The sequence below is a fragment of the Anomaloglossus baeobatrachus genome, chromosome 3, assembly GCF_048569485.1.
Source record: "Anomaloglossus baeobatrachus isolate aAnoBae1 chromosome 3, aAnoBae1.hap1, whole genome shotgun sequence".
Lineage (NCBI taxonomy): Eukaryota > Metazoa > Chordata > Amphibia > Anura > Aromobatidae > Anomaloglossus > Anomaloglossus baeobatrachus.
The window spans coordinates 501971381-501987048 of record NC_134355.1 but is presented as its reverse complement, the minus strand read 5'-3'; the positions used below and the strand labels follow the sequence as shown (position 1 = coordinate 501987048).

At 46.3% G+C, this 15668-nt stretch overlaps 1 protein-coding gene across 1 annotated transcript in view; it reads left to right on the top strand.

The window, feature by feature from the left end:
* Positions 1-15207, top strand: part of LOC142296719 (uncharacterized) — a 53065-nt gene extending 37858 nt beyond the window's left edge. The window contains exon 5 of the mRNA XM_075340663.1: positions 13970-15207. Within this exon, the coding sequence (XP_075196778.1) occupies positions 13970-14871 (902 nt within the window). The 3' untranslated portion in view covers positions 14872-15207. The remainder of the gene's footprint in view (positions 1-13969) is intronic.
* The last annotated feature ends 461 nt before the right edge of the window (positions 15208-15668 follow it).

Here is a 15668-nt window from a genome sequence, read left to right as displayed (position 1 = left end):
AGCCTCAGGGGCGCCACAAATACCCACCACAGCTATTAACTACTCGGCCCCTGCTGCCAATCAAAAAGCTGCTCATTTTACAAACTTTACTTGCTTGTGTTTAAAAACCTATACATCCTAGCTAACAACTAAAGGTATGTATAGAATCATAGTGACAGTATAGCACTGGCTTTAGGTTATATAGTAAAATCCTGGTGATTGGTGCGCTTTAATCTCTATAGAGAGTCTAGTGTGGGCAGGACAGCTCTCAGCTCTGCTACATGACTAAATCTAAAAATTCTGATTGTGTAAGAATGGTTGAATCCAGTAATCGTTGGATTCAGGATCTCTTTGTCTACATCATGCTGCCCTCAGATGAGCAAAAAGCCTGATGACAGATTCCCTTTAACGGTATTTAAAGAGGACCTGTCTCTTGTAATAAATATATTGCTTTTGGCTTAGTTTAAATGTTGCAATTCTGCTAAATTTAGAGTTATTTTTTTCTTCTTGTGTTATACTTCTGAGATATGGACCTGTCTTTCTTGTATATAAATCTATCATTGTTATCCAAGGTGGTACATTATTCAACTTTTCTATGTGGGCCTTTTCTTGATGGCCACCCCCTTTTGGCTATCAAGACTAGCTCTACATATAACAGATGCATATAACAATCATATCTCAGTCATTGAGAGATACAGGCCACACAATGCCAGATTCAGAGGAACAATGGCATCTAGACAAAGGTAAACAATTATATAGTAAAGGCAAGCAAATGGTCTTCTTTAAACAACTTTTATAAATGATTGGTGAACAATGAGTTGTCTGTTAAACAACGCATCTTATAGCTAGATGACATTACTTATTTTTTGCGATATTTTACATTCATTTTTTGGGGGTATTTTTAAGCCTATAGAGAAAATTACAGGAAAATGCCTTACATAGAGATTGACATGTGTGGAAAAAAGAAGAATATCACTGACCCCAAAAATAGAACTAGAAGGATAAAAATTAAGGATGATCGAATATCACAAATATTTGGCAATATTCGGCTTCACGAATATTCGACGAATAGGTCACCACTATGCGAATATTCGATGCGCAATGTAAGTCTATGGGAAGCCCAAATACAGTAGTTGCTATTCGGCAACTATTCGGGTTTCCCATAGACTTACATTGCGCATCGAATATTCGCAAATAGTCGAATAGCGACGACCTATTTGTCGAATATGGGCATAGCCGAATATTTGAAGTATTCAATCATCCCTAATAAAAATCAAATCATCATGTTTGTTGACTTTTCAATATTTTTCTGTAGAAATATTCTTTGAAAATCGAAATTAAATTATTTCATTTTTTTTACCCCATTGACTACAAAAGCCTCTGGAAAAGATTATTTGTTATATGAGAATTACAAATTTATTTGGGAAAACAGTAATACCCTGTGTTATGCCTAGTACATGGCCTGAAGGTTTGGGCATGATGCACAGATTCTCTTCATCTTGCATTACCCTTCCAGGTCTTGAACCATTCTTAATAATCGACATGAATGGATAAAGCCAAGCTTGATTGCCTATTTTGAAACGTACTTTGATTAGAATAGAGAAACGCTTGGATATAGTTGCTATTTTCTATATTCACTCTGTGCTTGGATGTGGCGGCCACCTCAGATGGTGGGACTTAAGGTTAGCTGACCTCTGACATCAGAGATCAGAGTTGGGAAACCTACCTATAAAAAATGTATGTACATTTTACCCACCTTGTGATCTCACCACAGAAGAAGCAGTATTATTTTAGTTGCATGCTAAACACATTTTCTTAAGGAACCTATAACATTATAATTTAGATATTTTTAGCGTTTTTTACTGCCTCTGTTCAACAAGTTGTGGATGCCGAAATTGTTGATCTTTGCTCTTAGCTGTTAATACAGTTCAGTAACTGCTAATTACATATGTTCCATAAGGCATTTAGTTCTTAAAACGATCTAATGATATACCTAACTCAGTGCACCTCCTGTGAATTTTCATTATTTTCATTGGAATGGTAACCACCCATAACAATTTTGCAACTTTTTTGAGATATTTATAAGACATGTTAATTGCTGTAATTGAAAATCCTTTCTTTAGCACCTTAAAACTGCAGAACATTATTTTAAGTTAAGCAACTTCTAAATTACTAGAGGTGAAGATTAGAACCTATAGGCTATTGCATCTTTTTTGCAGTCAATAAAAGAGTGGTTTTACATACAGTTGATTGGAATGGGAAATACACAGTTTGGACAAAAGTACTGGGAAACCTACACATAACAACTACAGGATATTATCACATCCCTTTCTATATCCATGGGAATTGATATGAAGTTGGTCTTACATTTGCAGCTATAACAATTTCCCTCTTCTTGAAAGATTTCTACCAAATTTTGGATGGTGTCTGTGGGACTTTTGTTAATTTATCCTAAAGAAAATTTGTGTGACACTAGGACAAGAGGTCCTTGTTTCCAATCTCTGCTCTTGATCATCTCAAAAGTAGTCAGTAGGGATGAAGTCAAGGCTCTCTGCGGGCTAGTCATGCCCCACACCAAATTCATCCAACCATTCCTTTATAGACTTTGTTTATTGTATTGGGGCATAATGATGCTGGGACAGATAAGAGCCTACACCGGGCTTTACACTCTGCGATCTCGCTAGCGAGATCGCAAGCGATCGTACCCGCCCCCGTTGGTTGTGCGACATGGGCAAATCGCTTCCCGTTGCACACAACCTTGCTTACACCCGTCACACGGACTTACCTGTCCTGCGACGTCGCTCTAGCCAACGATCTGCCTTCCTTTTTTCGTGCGGCGTCACAGCGACGTCACACGACAGCCGTCCAATAGAAGCGGAGGGGCGGAGATGAGCGGGATGTAAACGTCCCGCCCACCTCCTTCCTTCCGCATTGGCGGTGGAGGCAGGTAAGGAGATGTTCCTCGCTCCTGCGGTGTCACACACAGCGATGTGTGCTGCAGCAGGAATAAGGAACAACATCGCTAATTAAAAGAGAATGATTTTTTGTTTTAGGATGACTTCTCCACGGCAAACGATTTTGGCCGCTTTTGCGATCGTTTTAGGTCGCACATAAGCAGGGTCGTATTTACCATTAGGCACCCGTGGTCCCGTGCCTAGGGCGGCAGGATGCAGGGGGCGGCACCTTCTAGCAGTAAAAAAAAACAAAAAACAGAAAAATATTTTTTGGAGGGGGGAGGGGGGAGAGGCGCACCTTTATTTATTTGTATCCGCGTCAATTAAGATGCGAATGCAGACAAATTGCGGCGGCCGGGCACAGAGAGCTGATTGACCCCGGAACTGCCGGCGCCTGCACTTCCGGGGTCACAGGCGCGCCAATCAGCTCCTTCCTCTGTGCTGCGTCCAATGCTGTGTGGATTTCACATGCAGAGCTCACAGCAGGACGCCGCGATGGAAGCCGGTGTCAGAAGAGGATACTCACGTGAGCCAGGAAGATGACGGCGGGCCCTGGAGCAGGTAAGTGCTCGCAGAGCTGAAGATTCATAAGGAGCGTGGGGGTGTCTCTAATGCAGACTGGAGATCTGCGTATGGGGTGGGAGGAGAGAGGCTGATACTGGGGGAGACTTGGGGGAAGAGAAGCTGATACTGGGGAAGGTTGGGAGGAGAGAGTCTGATGCTGGGGGAGGCTGGGAGGGGGGAGGCTGATGTTGCGGAAGGCTGGGATGGGGGGAGGCTGACGCTGGGGGAGGCTGGGAGGAGGGAGGCTGATGCTGAGGGAGGCTGATGCTGGGGGAGGCTGGGAGGAGAGAGGCTGATGCTGGTGGAGGCTGGGAGGAGAGAGGCTGATGCTGGGGGAGGCTGGGAGGAGAGAGGCTGATGCTGGGGGAGGCTGATGCTGGGGGAGGCTGGGAGGAGGGAGGCTGATGCTGAGGGAGGCTGATGCTGGGGGAGGCTGGGAGGAGAGAGGCTGATGCTGAGGGAGGCTGATGCTGGGGGAGGCTGGGAGGAGAGAGGGGGAGGCTGGGAGAAGAGAGGCTGATGCTGGGGGAGGCTGATGCTGGGAGAGTTTGGGAGGAGAGAGGCTGATGCTGGGGGAGGCTGGGAGGAGAGAGGCTGGTGCAGGGGGAGGCTGGGAGGAGGGAGGCTGATGCTGAGGGAGGCTGATGCTGGGAGAGGCTGGGAGGAGAGAGGCTGATGCTGAGGGAGGCTGATGCGGGGGGAGGCTGAGAGGAAAGAGGCTGATGCTGAGGGAGGATGATGCTGGGGGAGGCTGGGAGGAGAGAGGCTGATGCTGGGGGAGGCTGATGCCGGGGGTGAGGCTGGGAGGGGGAGGCTGATGCTGAGGGAGGCTGATGCTGGGGGAGGCTGGGAGGAGAGAGGGGGGGCTGGGAGGAGAGAGGCTGATACTGGGGGAGGCTGATGCTGGGAGAGTTTGGGAGGAGAGAGGTTGATGCTGGGGGAGGCTGGGAGGAGAGAGGCTGGTGCAGGGGGAGGCTGGGAGGAGGGAGGCTGATGCTGGGGGAGGCTGGGAGGAGGGAGGCTGATGCTGAGGGAGGCTTGGAGGGGGGAGGCTGGGAGGAGAGAGGCTGATGCTGGGGGAGGCTGGGAGGAGGGAGGCTGATGCTGAGGGAGGCTGATGCGGGGGGAGGCTGAGAGGAAAGAGGCTGATGCTGAGGGAGGCTGATGCTGGGAGAGGCTCATGCTGCGGGAGGCTCGGAGGAGAGATGCTGATGCTGAGGGAGGCTGATGCTCGGGGAAGCTGGGAGGAGAGAGGCTGATGCTGGGGGAGGCTGATGCCAGGGGTGAGGCTGGGAGGGGGGAGGCTGATGCTGAGGGAGGCTGGGAGGGGGGAGGCTGGGAGGAGAGAGGCTGATGCTGGGGGAGGCTGGGAGGAAAGAGGCTGATGTTGAGGGAGGCTGATGCTGGGAGAGGCTGATGCTGCGGGAGTATCGGAGAAGAGAGGCTGATGCTGAGGGAGGCTGATGCTAGGGGAGGCTGGGAGGAGAGAGGCTGATGCTGGGGGAGGCTAGGAGGGGGGAGGCTTTTGCTGGGGGAGGCTGGGAGGGGGGAGGCTGATGCTGGGGGAGGCTGGGAGGAGGGAGGCTGATGCTGAGGGAGGCTAATGTGGGGGGAGGCTGAGAGGAAAGAGGCTGATGCTGAGGGAGGCTGATGCTGGGAGAGGCTGATGCTGCGGGAGGCTCGGAGGAGAGAGGCTGATGCTGCGGGAGGCTGATGCTGGGGGAGGCTGGGAGGAGAGAGGCTGATACTGGGGGAGGCTGATGCCGGGGGTGAGGCTGGGAGGGGGGAGGCTGATGCTGAGGGAGACTGGGAGGGGTAGGCTGGGAGGAGAGAGGCTGATGCTGGGGAAGGCTGGGAGGAAAGAGGCTGATGTTGAGGGAGGCTGATGCTGGGAGAGGCTGATGCTGCGGGAGGCTCGGAGGAGAGAGGCTGATGCTGAGGGAGGCTGATGCTAGGGGGAGGCTGGGAGGAGAGAGGCTGATGCTGGGAGAGGCTAGGAGGGGGGAGGCTTTTGCTGAGGGAGGCTGGGAGGGGAGAGGCTGATGCTGGGGGAGGCTGGGAGGAGGGAGGCTGATGCTGAGGGAGGCTGATGCTGTCGGAGGCTGGGAGGAGAGAGGCTGATGCTGGGGGAGGCTGATGCTGGGGGAGGCTGGGAGGGGGAGGCTGATGCTGGGGGAGGCTGGGAGGAGAGAGGCTGATGCTGGGGGAGGCTGGGAGAAGAGAGGCTGATGCTGGGGGAGGCTGGGAGGAGAGAGGCTGATGCTGGGGGAGGCTGATACTGGGAGAGGCTGTGAGGGGGTGGCTGGGAGGGGGGAGGCTGATGCTGGGCGGGCTGATGCTGGGGGAGGCTTGGAGGAATGAGGCTGATGCTGGGGGAGGCTGGGAGAAGAGAGGCTGATGCTGGGGGCAGAGAGGCTGATGCTGGGGTCAGAGAGGCTGATGCTGGGTGAAGCTGGGGGAGAGAGGCTGATGCTGTGATGCTGAGGGAAGCTGGGGGAGAGAGGCTGATGCTGGGGAAAGCTGGGGGAGAGAGGCTGATGCTGGGGGAAGCTGGGGGAGAGAGGCTGATGCTGGGGGAAGCTGGGGGAGAGAGGCTGAAGCTGGGGGAGGCTGGGGGGAGAGAGGCTGAAGCTGGGGGATGCTGGAGGGAGAGAGGTTGATGCTGGGGGGGCTGGGGGAGAGAGGCTGATGCTGGGGGAGAGGCTGCTGGTGAAGGCGGGGGAGAGTGGCTGCTGCTGGGGGAATGGGAGAGAGGGGCCAATCCTAGAGACAGAGGACAAGGGTTGAGGGATAGTGCAATGACAAAATCGATGGGGGGGAGTGTAAGGACTCAGAATGAGAGGGGGGCAGCATTGGGAGCTCATTATGGAGAAGGGGCAGCATGTGTGGGCTCAGTATGGAGTGGAGCAATGTAGGGGAGAAAATATCAAGAGTGGGGTAGTGTGTGTGTGGGGGGGGTGTCTCAGCATAAGCGTTAGTGTGGTGGTCTTAGTATGATGAATGGGGCAGCATGGAGGTGTCATTATGGAAAAGAGGAAGGCAGCATTAGGAGCTCATGGAGAGGGGCAGCATGCATGGGACATTGTGAGGAGGGAACAGCATGCATGGGAAACTGTGAGGAGGGAGCAGCATGCATGGGACATTGTGAGGAGGGGCAGCATGCATGGGACATTGTGAGGACGGGGAAGTATGCATGGGACATTGTGAGGAGGGGAAAGCATACATGGGACATTGTGAGGAGGGGGCAGCATGCATGGGACATTGTGAGAAGGGGGCAGCATGCATGGGAAATTGTGAGGAGGGGGCAGCATGCATGGGAAACTGTGAGGAGGGAGCAGCATGCATGGGACATTGTGAGGGGGGACAGCATGCATGGGACATTGTGAGGAGGGAGCAGCATGCATGGGACACTGTGAGGAGGGGGCAGCATGCATGGGACATTGTGAGGAGGGAGCAGCATGCATGGGACACTGTGAGGAGGGGGCAGCATGCATGGGACATTGGGAGGAGGGGGCAGAATGCATGGGACATTGTGAGGAGGGGGCAGCATGCATGGGACATTGTGAGGAGGGGGAAGCATGCATGGGACATTGTGAGGAGGGAGCAGCATGCATGGGACATTGTGAGGACGGGGCAGCATGCATGGGACATTGTGAGGAGGGGGCAGCATGCATGGGACATTGGGAGGAGGGGGCAGCATGCATGGGACATTGTGAGGAGGGGGCAGCATGCATGGGACATTGTGAGGAGGGGGCAGCATGCATGGGACATTGTGAGGAGGGGGCAGCATGCATGGGACATTGTGAGGAGGGGGCAGCATGCATGGGACATTGTGAGGAGGGGGCAGCATGCATGGGACATTGTGAGGAGGGGGCAGCATGCATGGGACATTGTGAGGAGGGCGCAGCATGCATGGGACATTGTGAGGAGAGGGCAGCATGCATGGGACATTGTGAGGAGGGGGCAGCATGCATGGGACATTGTGAGGAGGGGGCAGCATGCATGGGACATTGTGAGGAGGGGGCAGCATGCATGGGACATTGTGAGGAGGGGGCAGCATGCATGGGACATTGTGAGGAGGGGGCAGCATGCATGGGACACTGTGAGGAGGGGGCAGCATGATGTGAGGTCAATGTGCAGATCATATTTCATAATTGAGGAAGGTGTGGTGGGTATAATTTATAAGGGAGGGCAGTGTGTAGTTTATTAGGGGCAGTGTGACAGTCACAGTATATAAGTGGGGACGGTGTGGTGGGAATATTTTATACTCATGCTATGTTTTGATGTGCCCGTGGTGATCCCCATTGGGGGGGGGTTAGTGCCCTTCGTTTCTCATTGATACTTTTTCAAGTGTTTTACAGAGTAGATCTGCCTTAAACAGATGTCGTGTGCGAAAACTCAGTGTTACGGTGTCACTAAGGGGCGCGACCACTTAAAGTGCCTAGGGCAGCACGAAGGCAAAATACAGCCCTGCACATAAGTGACACACACTATGATATCGTTAATGATGCCGGATGTGTGTCACAAAGAACGTGACCCCGACGATACAAACTGTTTCTACAAACCTTAAAACTACAGTTGTCCACAATGTCTTGGTATAGTTAAAAAGGTTTTCCCACATACAAAGAACATTTTAATCAATAGATCTTGAAATAATAATAAGTTCCACAATTGGATGTGATACATTTTTTTTCTTATATTTGTGCCGCCTGCTATGTACTGTGTAATTGATGTGTCTGACCGTACAAGGACAAAGTTAGACTATACTACAGCTGCACCAACAAGAGAAAGTGGCTCTTTAATCTCCTCCTTTTTGCTGAATCTAACTCTGGAATTAATTGACAAACTTATTGTCATGGTTTGATTGTGGTTCCCTGTTCTCCTGCAGAGCTGACACTCTGTTGAGCGCCGATGCTTGGGTTATCTCCCAGCCCCGAGACTTTTGTCAGTGCTGGGAGGAGCCATTCCTCTGGCGCCTCATTCCGGGTGATTTCTTTGCCTTATTAGGGAGTAACTTCACCTGGAACTGCACCAGTCATAGTTCCTGTTCTGCAGCTTGTGCTTATGGTTACTGTCCTGCCTTTCATCCCTGACCCTAGATACACTTCTTTGTCCCCTCCCCTGTCCTAAGATTACCTCCTGTCTCCTGACCCCTGGCTTGTACTCTGACCTTGGCTCTGCTATATCCATGAATCGTGATGTTACCCTCTGACTCCTGACCTCCGACTTGTACCCTGACCTCAGCTCCGCTATCTCCCTGTGTCCTGATGTTACGTATTGGCTCCTGACCTCCGGCCTGTTTTGACTACCCTTCCTAGTTGTATTTAGTGACACCTAGTGGCGGATTATCACATTTATTTTCCAAAGGAAAATAATATAAAGAACTAGAGAATTGGAAGAGATTCTACCTAGCAATATATGAATATCACAAAGTTTTAGTGTATAACAAAAGTCAGGAAACTAGTAAAGCAGCTTACTGATTTCTTTCTATGGAAGGTCTGTAAGAACAAAACTTATTACAAAATATTTGGTATGTGTATTATTCCCCTAAGTGGCAAGCATATTATCAGTTGGGGCTTATTTATATATGCCAGTTGCCATCGGCATGAGGATCAAGGTTCCACCATCTTTTAAAAGGCAGAGGCGCCTGTGATAGGTTTTCAGCAACATGTGGCCCCAGGAGCAACTCACAAGTCAGCAGGAATTAACTCCTGCTAGATTGATCACCACTGACCACAAAAACGTTCGACGCCTGGCTCTGACAGAAAGAAAAGAACACCGTAACTTGCAGTCAAATTTGATGGAGGTTCAAAAATGTTTTGGGGTTGTTTTGCTGTCTCTGGCACTGGGTTCCTTGACTGTGTGCAAGTCATCATGAAATCTGAAGATTACCAAAAGATTTTGGGTCATAAAAAAGTGTCAGTGTCAGAAAGCTAGGTTGGCGTCCCAGATTATGGGTCTCCCAGCACGATAATGAAACCAAATATACTTCCAGAAGCACCCAGAAATGGATGGAAACAAAGTGGTGGACAGTTCTGAAGTGGTCAGCAAAGAGTCCTGATCTAAATACTATTGAAAATATGTGGAGAGATGTTAAATTTGCTGTTGAGAGAAGGTACCCATCAAATATGAGAGACTTGCAGCAATTGCAAAAGAAGAGTGGTCCAAAACTCCAGTTGAGAAGTGTAAGAAGCTTGTTACTGGAAGGTAGTTAGACTGACGAGCAAAAAGGTAGCAATATTTTGAACCTTTGAATTTCAGACTTGATATCTCACCATCCACTACAGTTTCAAACGTGAGACTACCTTCATTGTATGGACAATCATCTTGGCTGTCTCATATATAAATATTACACATATGATTAGTTATGCAGCTTCATGTCATGTCACTACATTGTTACTGTTATGCTCCTAAAATTCTATATTTTAATCTATATTATTTTGTTAGTATTTTGTAAATCCACATTTGGTTTTAAGCACTGCCTGAATCCTTCTGGGCATGCTCTTGATCAGTTTCAAGCAGGTCTCAACTTAAATCTGATCCCAGGTCTCTTCTACACATTCCCAATGTTGGTGCATAGTGGTCGACTCATTTAGGTATGTATACAGCTTTTTCTGCAACTCTAACTACAAGTGTTCGATTGGGTTGGGGTCTGGGGACTGTGGGGCCAATCCATCACCTCTACTTCATTAGCATTGAACTATTTCTTCTCTAATCTCGATGTATGCTTCTAGTCATTATCCTGCTGGAACATTATGTCGTCCTTTTCATACCCATAGGACTCGAGTGTACAAAATAACTCATCTTGTAGGATACTTACATATAGCTCAGCATTGAAACCACAATTGATCATGCTCAAGTATCCACTGAAGCAAGAAAAAAATGTTTCATCCAGCACTTGAAGATATAGTATCCCAATTCCACGAAAATCACGGACTTGATAAAAACATTATTGATTTTATTGGTGTGCAAAAGTTCAAATAATTAAAATCATTGCGTCTTACGCGTTTCAAGTCAAACAAGGGCTCTTACTCATAGTAAGTATGAGCTATGAGTATAAGCTATGAGTAAGAGCCCTTGTTTGGCTTGAAACTCGTAAGACGCAGTGATTTTAATAATTTGTACTTTTGCACACCAATAAAATCAATAATGTTTTTTTCAAGTCCATGAATTTCGTGGAATTGGGATACTATATCTTCAAGTGCTAGATGAAACATTTTTTTTCTTGCTTCATTTATCCCGGGATCCGGCCCGCTGACCGTCCATGCACTGATCTCTAAAACCGGCCACAGCGAATCTAGAGGTGAGCTGATCCTAAAAATTTTCTTTGTTTTGTTGTTACATCAAGTATCCAATGCCCTTGGCTTGGAAACATCCCCATATCGTCAGGCTTCCTACACAAAACTTGACAGTTCCTTAAATTTTTTTGATCCGTTACCCACTTTTTCCATTTTTTCTTCCAGACCAAATTGCACCCATCAGAGCCTAGTCTACTAACTTTTATCTCATCCCTCCAAATCACTCACTTCCAATTCTCTACTGTCCACTTCTTGTACTTTTATGTAAACTTGAGCTGACACTTCTTATGACGATTTTGAAGTTGAGGCTTCTTCATCTTTTAGAGGGCCACCATTCCAGACTTGTGTAAGATCTTCCACACACTGCTTGGACAGCTGTGATCTCACTGTTATGAAGCATGCAAGCCGCCTCCACTACCATGTTTGTTGTGCCAGTACTGATAAACCTTGTGATGAGCCAAATTATTGACTCCAATATTTTGCTTGGACGTCCACACCTTGCCATTTGAATAGATGGATGGACTTAATCTTGTATTCTTCCAACTGTCATGGCACTCACATGATGCAGTTTGGCAATTTTCTTGGCTGTTTCTCTTTTCTTGGGAAATCTTCTTCATGGCTACTCCTTGATCCCAACCAGTGACCTTTCACTGGTATCACTCTAATAGCACACTGAGCTATTAGGAAATGTGAGAACAGCTTGTAATATGTACTACACAGAAAGAATACGATTTTTCCACAACCAGGAGAAAAACTGTAACAATGGAGTGACATGACAAGAATTTGCATAACCAATCATAAGCTAAATGTTTCCAAGTTAAATTTATGTATGAGATAGTCAAAATGATTGTCTATATAATAAATGTAGTCTCCCATTTGAAGCTGTAGTTAATGGTGAGATATGGAGTCTGAAAGTCAAAAGTTCAAAAGTTACCCTTTTGCTTGTCAGTGTATTTATTCCAAAGGGTGTGCAACTAAATATTGAGTTGAGGGTGCCAACAATTTTTTTTAGACCATTTATTTTGGTTTTGTGAGAAATTTTGCCCAATTTAAATTTTTTTTCCTCTGTTTTTTGTTTGCATGTTTTTTCCATTACACCCCCCAATATACACCAAGGAAATAAACGTGTGACAAAACGTGTAATGGTAATAATTTTATTTGAGAAATACTTCATTGTCCTGAAAAATTTCAAAGGTGCCAACAGTTTCGGGCATTATCGCATCTACTATGGTTACTTTTAGAAATGGAAACCTCAATTCCAGTATGAACAGAATTTCACTTCAGTCCAGATATAAAGCATTATCCATAGACAAACTAAATAGAAGAAAATCAATATGGTATGGACTAAATGAAAAATGTTGTCTTTGAATATGAGTATTTTCATATCAGCTAATCTCCTTCTGGAAAGTACTAAACCAGATTAAGGAGATCATAAGCCATGCAATACTCTTCTGGGAAAGTAAACATGCAAATATCCTCTTTAGAGAGGTAGAGGACTAGAACTCTAGTGCTAGTAATATAACAAACTTTTCCACATGACTTATGGTACCGTCACACTAAGTGACGCTCCAGCAATCCCACCAGCATCCTGACCTGGCAGGGATCGCTGGAGCTTCGCTACACGGGTTGCTGGTGAGCTGTCAAACAGGCAGATCTCACCAGCAACCAGTGACCAGCCCCCAGCCAGCAGCGATGCGTGGAAGCGATGCTGCGCTTGGTAACTTAGGTAAATATCGGGTAACCAACCCGATATTTACCTTGGTTACCAGCGCACACCGCTTAGCGCTGGCTCCCTGCACTCCTAGCCAGAGTACACATCGGGTTAATGACCCCATGTGTAGTTCTGCTATGTGTGCAGAGAGCAGGGAGCCGGCACTGACAGCGTGAGAGCGGCGGATGCTGGTAACGAAGATAAATATCGGGTAACCAAGGAAAGGGCTTCTTGGTTACCAGATATTTACATTGGTTACCAACGTCCACAGAAGCCGGCTCCCTGCTCACTGCACATTCAGTTGTTGCTCTCTCGCTGTCACACACAGCGATATGCGCTTCACAGCCGGAGAGCAACAACTAAAAAATGGTGCAGGACATTCAGCAACAACCGGCGACCTCACAGCAGGGGCAAGGTTGTTGCTGGATGTCACACACAGCAACATCGCTAGCAACATCGCTGTTGCATCACAAAAGTCGTGCCTCAGCAGCGATGTTGCTAGCGATGTTGCTTAGTGAGACGTGGCCTTTAGGTTTAAAAGTCAAACCCGACAATCATTTTCGAGACATGTTTTGTGGTGTTTGAACTTTATCAGCACAAACAAAGAAGTCTGATTTAACTAAGATAGAGAGAGAGGTTCCTGGCCTCTCAATAAGCCAAATCTGACCCCTGCTTTGCACTGAGGAGAATCAAACTCTCTTAAACAAGTGTCTGCTAAATGGAGTGTCTGGTTTGACTCATGTGGCCAGGCTCGTTAAGAGTCAATATTAACTTTTAGGACTGTTACCATCAATAAGTGGCACTAGATATATAGCCCTCTTCCTCTCTGAAGAGGATATTTGCATGGCCAATAAGTCTCCACATAACAGCTTGGCACTCTCCACAAAGAGAAATGAAGACCTTTCACTTAGCCAAATCAACCTTCCTGTTTTGCAATAATTTGGGGCAAACCTCACATAAAACGTGTCTGTAAATGGAGTGTCTGGTTTAGCTTCTTTTCCTAAGTCATGTAGCAAGGCTTTTTAAGAGTCAATATTAAGTTTTAGGATTGTTACAACCAATAGGTGGCACTGGAGATCCGGCCCTCTTCGTTTCAGAAGAGGATATTTGCATGGCAAATAAGTCTCCATATAACAGCTTGGCACTCTTCACAAAGAGAAACGAAGACCTTTCACTTGACCAAATCAATCCTCTTTCTTTGAAATAATGTGGGTAAACCCCCTGCAAAACATGTGTCTGTAAATGGACTGTCTGGTTTAGCATTTTTTTCTATGTAACATGACAAGGATCAATTAATGGTCAATATGGACTCTTAAGATTGCTACCTCCAATGGGTTACACTACAGTTCTAGTCCTCTTCCTTTCTAAAGAGCATATTTGCATGGGCGATAAGCCTTCTTATTTCCTAATTATTGAACTTCATAGTAATAAAACAACTAATTTTGGCTTTTTGACTTTTGTAGGTGAGATTGGACCTAAAGGCGAAAAAGGAAATCTTGGACTTGCTGGTATGAAAGGACAAAAAGGAAACAAAGGCGACATGTGTGAAAATGGCACAAAAGGGGACAGAGGAGAAAAAGGGGAGCAGGGCTTAAATGGCATTGATGGGGAAAAAGGAGACAGGGGTGAAATGGGGGATATAGGTGAGAAAGGTAATTATGGAGATGCAGGAGAAAAAGGAGATATAGGAGAAACTGGAGAACGGGGTTTAAAAGGAGACAAAGGTATTAAGGGTGATGCAGGGCTAAATGGTATGAATGGCTTTCAAGGTGAAATTGGAGAGAAGGGAGACCCAGGACCAAAAGGGGACAAAGGTGAGATTGGACCTACTGGTTTAATAGGCTCGCAAGGTCCAAAAGGAAATTTTGGCTTGAAAGGGGTTAGAGGCCTTCCAGGGAAAAAAGGATCCAGAGGCCTCAAAGGATCTAAAGGAGAAAATCATAAACCCACAAGGTCTGCTTTCACTGTGGGTCTATCGAAACCTTTTCCTGCCCCTAATGCTCCAGTTAAGTTTGATAGAATATTGTACAATGAACAAGATGAATACAACCCCACAACTGGTAAATTTAACTGTACAATTTCTGGAACCTATGTATTTGCATTCCACGTGACAGTCAGGGGACGGCCAGCTAGGATTAGTATTGTTGCTCAAAATAAAAAGATGTTTAAAAGCCGTGAAACTCTGTATGGCCAAGAGATAGACCAGGCCTCAGGGATGCTGGTCCTGAAGTTAACTCTTGGGGACCAGGTTTGGTTAGAGGTTGCCCGAGATTGGAATGGTATTTATGTGAGTAATGATGATGACAGCATATTTACAGGATTTCTGCTATATCCAGATGATACTGTTGAAGCACAATTTACATAATCTGATTAAACATAATCAGAATAAAGAATACAAGCGCTTGTTTTTTGGATAAATATTAGTTTGATTTAATTTAAAAAGAATAATTTCCTAATATTTAAAATTAACATTGATTTCTTATGACCCATTAATTATGCAAATTCTGGGAACAATCCCTTATTTGTATTAGGGAAGCAAATCTGAAGAATCCATTGAATCAACATATATGCTGTGCGTTTTTCACTTTTTTTTTTTTCCAATCGAGTATTTCGGCTGTGAATAGAACAAATGTATAGCTGTAAATATATTTCAACTATTTCTCAAAATCTATGTGCAACTAAGTAAATTGGAAATAAACATTTGGAGAGAATTGTAAGAACATTTGTCATTCATTATCAATTAAAATGTGAATCAATTCTTATAATTTTCTATCAGCTTATATAACATTTGTGTGCTCTATAACATGAGGGAACTATAGTTTACCATCAGCAGCTATCGATTTTGTATGAAGACAAAGAGGTTTTAACCAGAGTATTTTTTAGTGTACAGTAATACATCATTTGTGCAGTAATAAACCAAATATCTGCAGTAATAAACTAACTTTAGTGAAGACTATGGGACAGTGAAATTACAGGGAGGGTATATACTGACAAGAACTACAACTGTCTCCCAGCATTCACCTGGTTCAGAGAGCACTAATGAGGAGATGGTCTGTTTCACTTCCTTTCCCAGTCTCTGCACACAAGCTTTGCCTCCACAGATCACGTGAAAGTGATGTCATCCGAGGTCCTTCTCCAATCATCTCCACTCCACTCACAAAT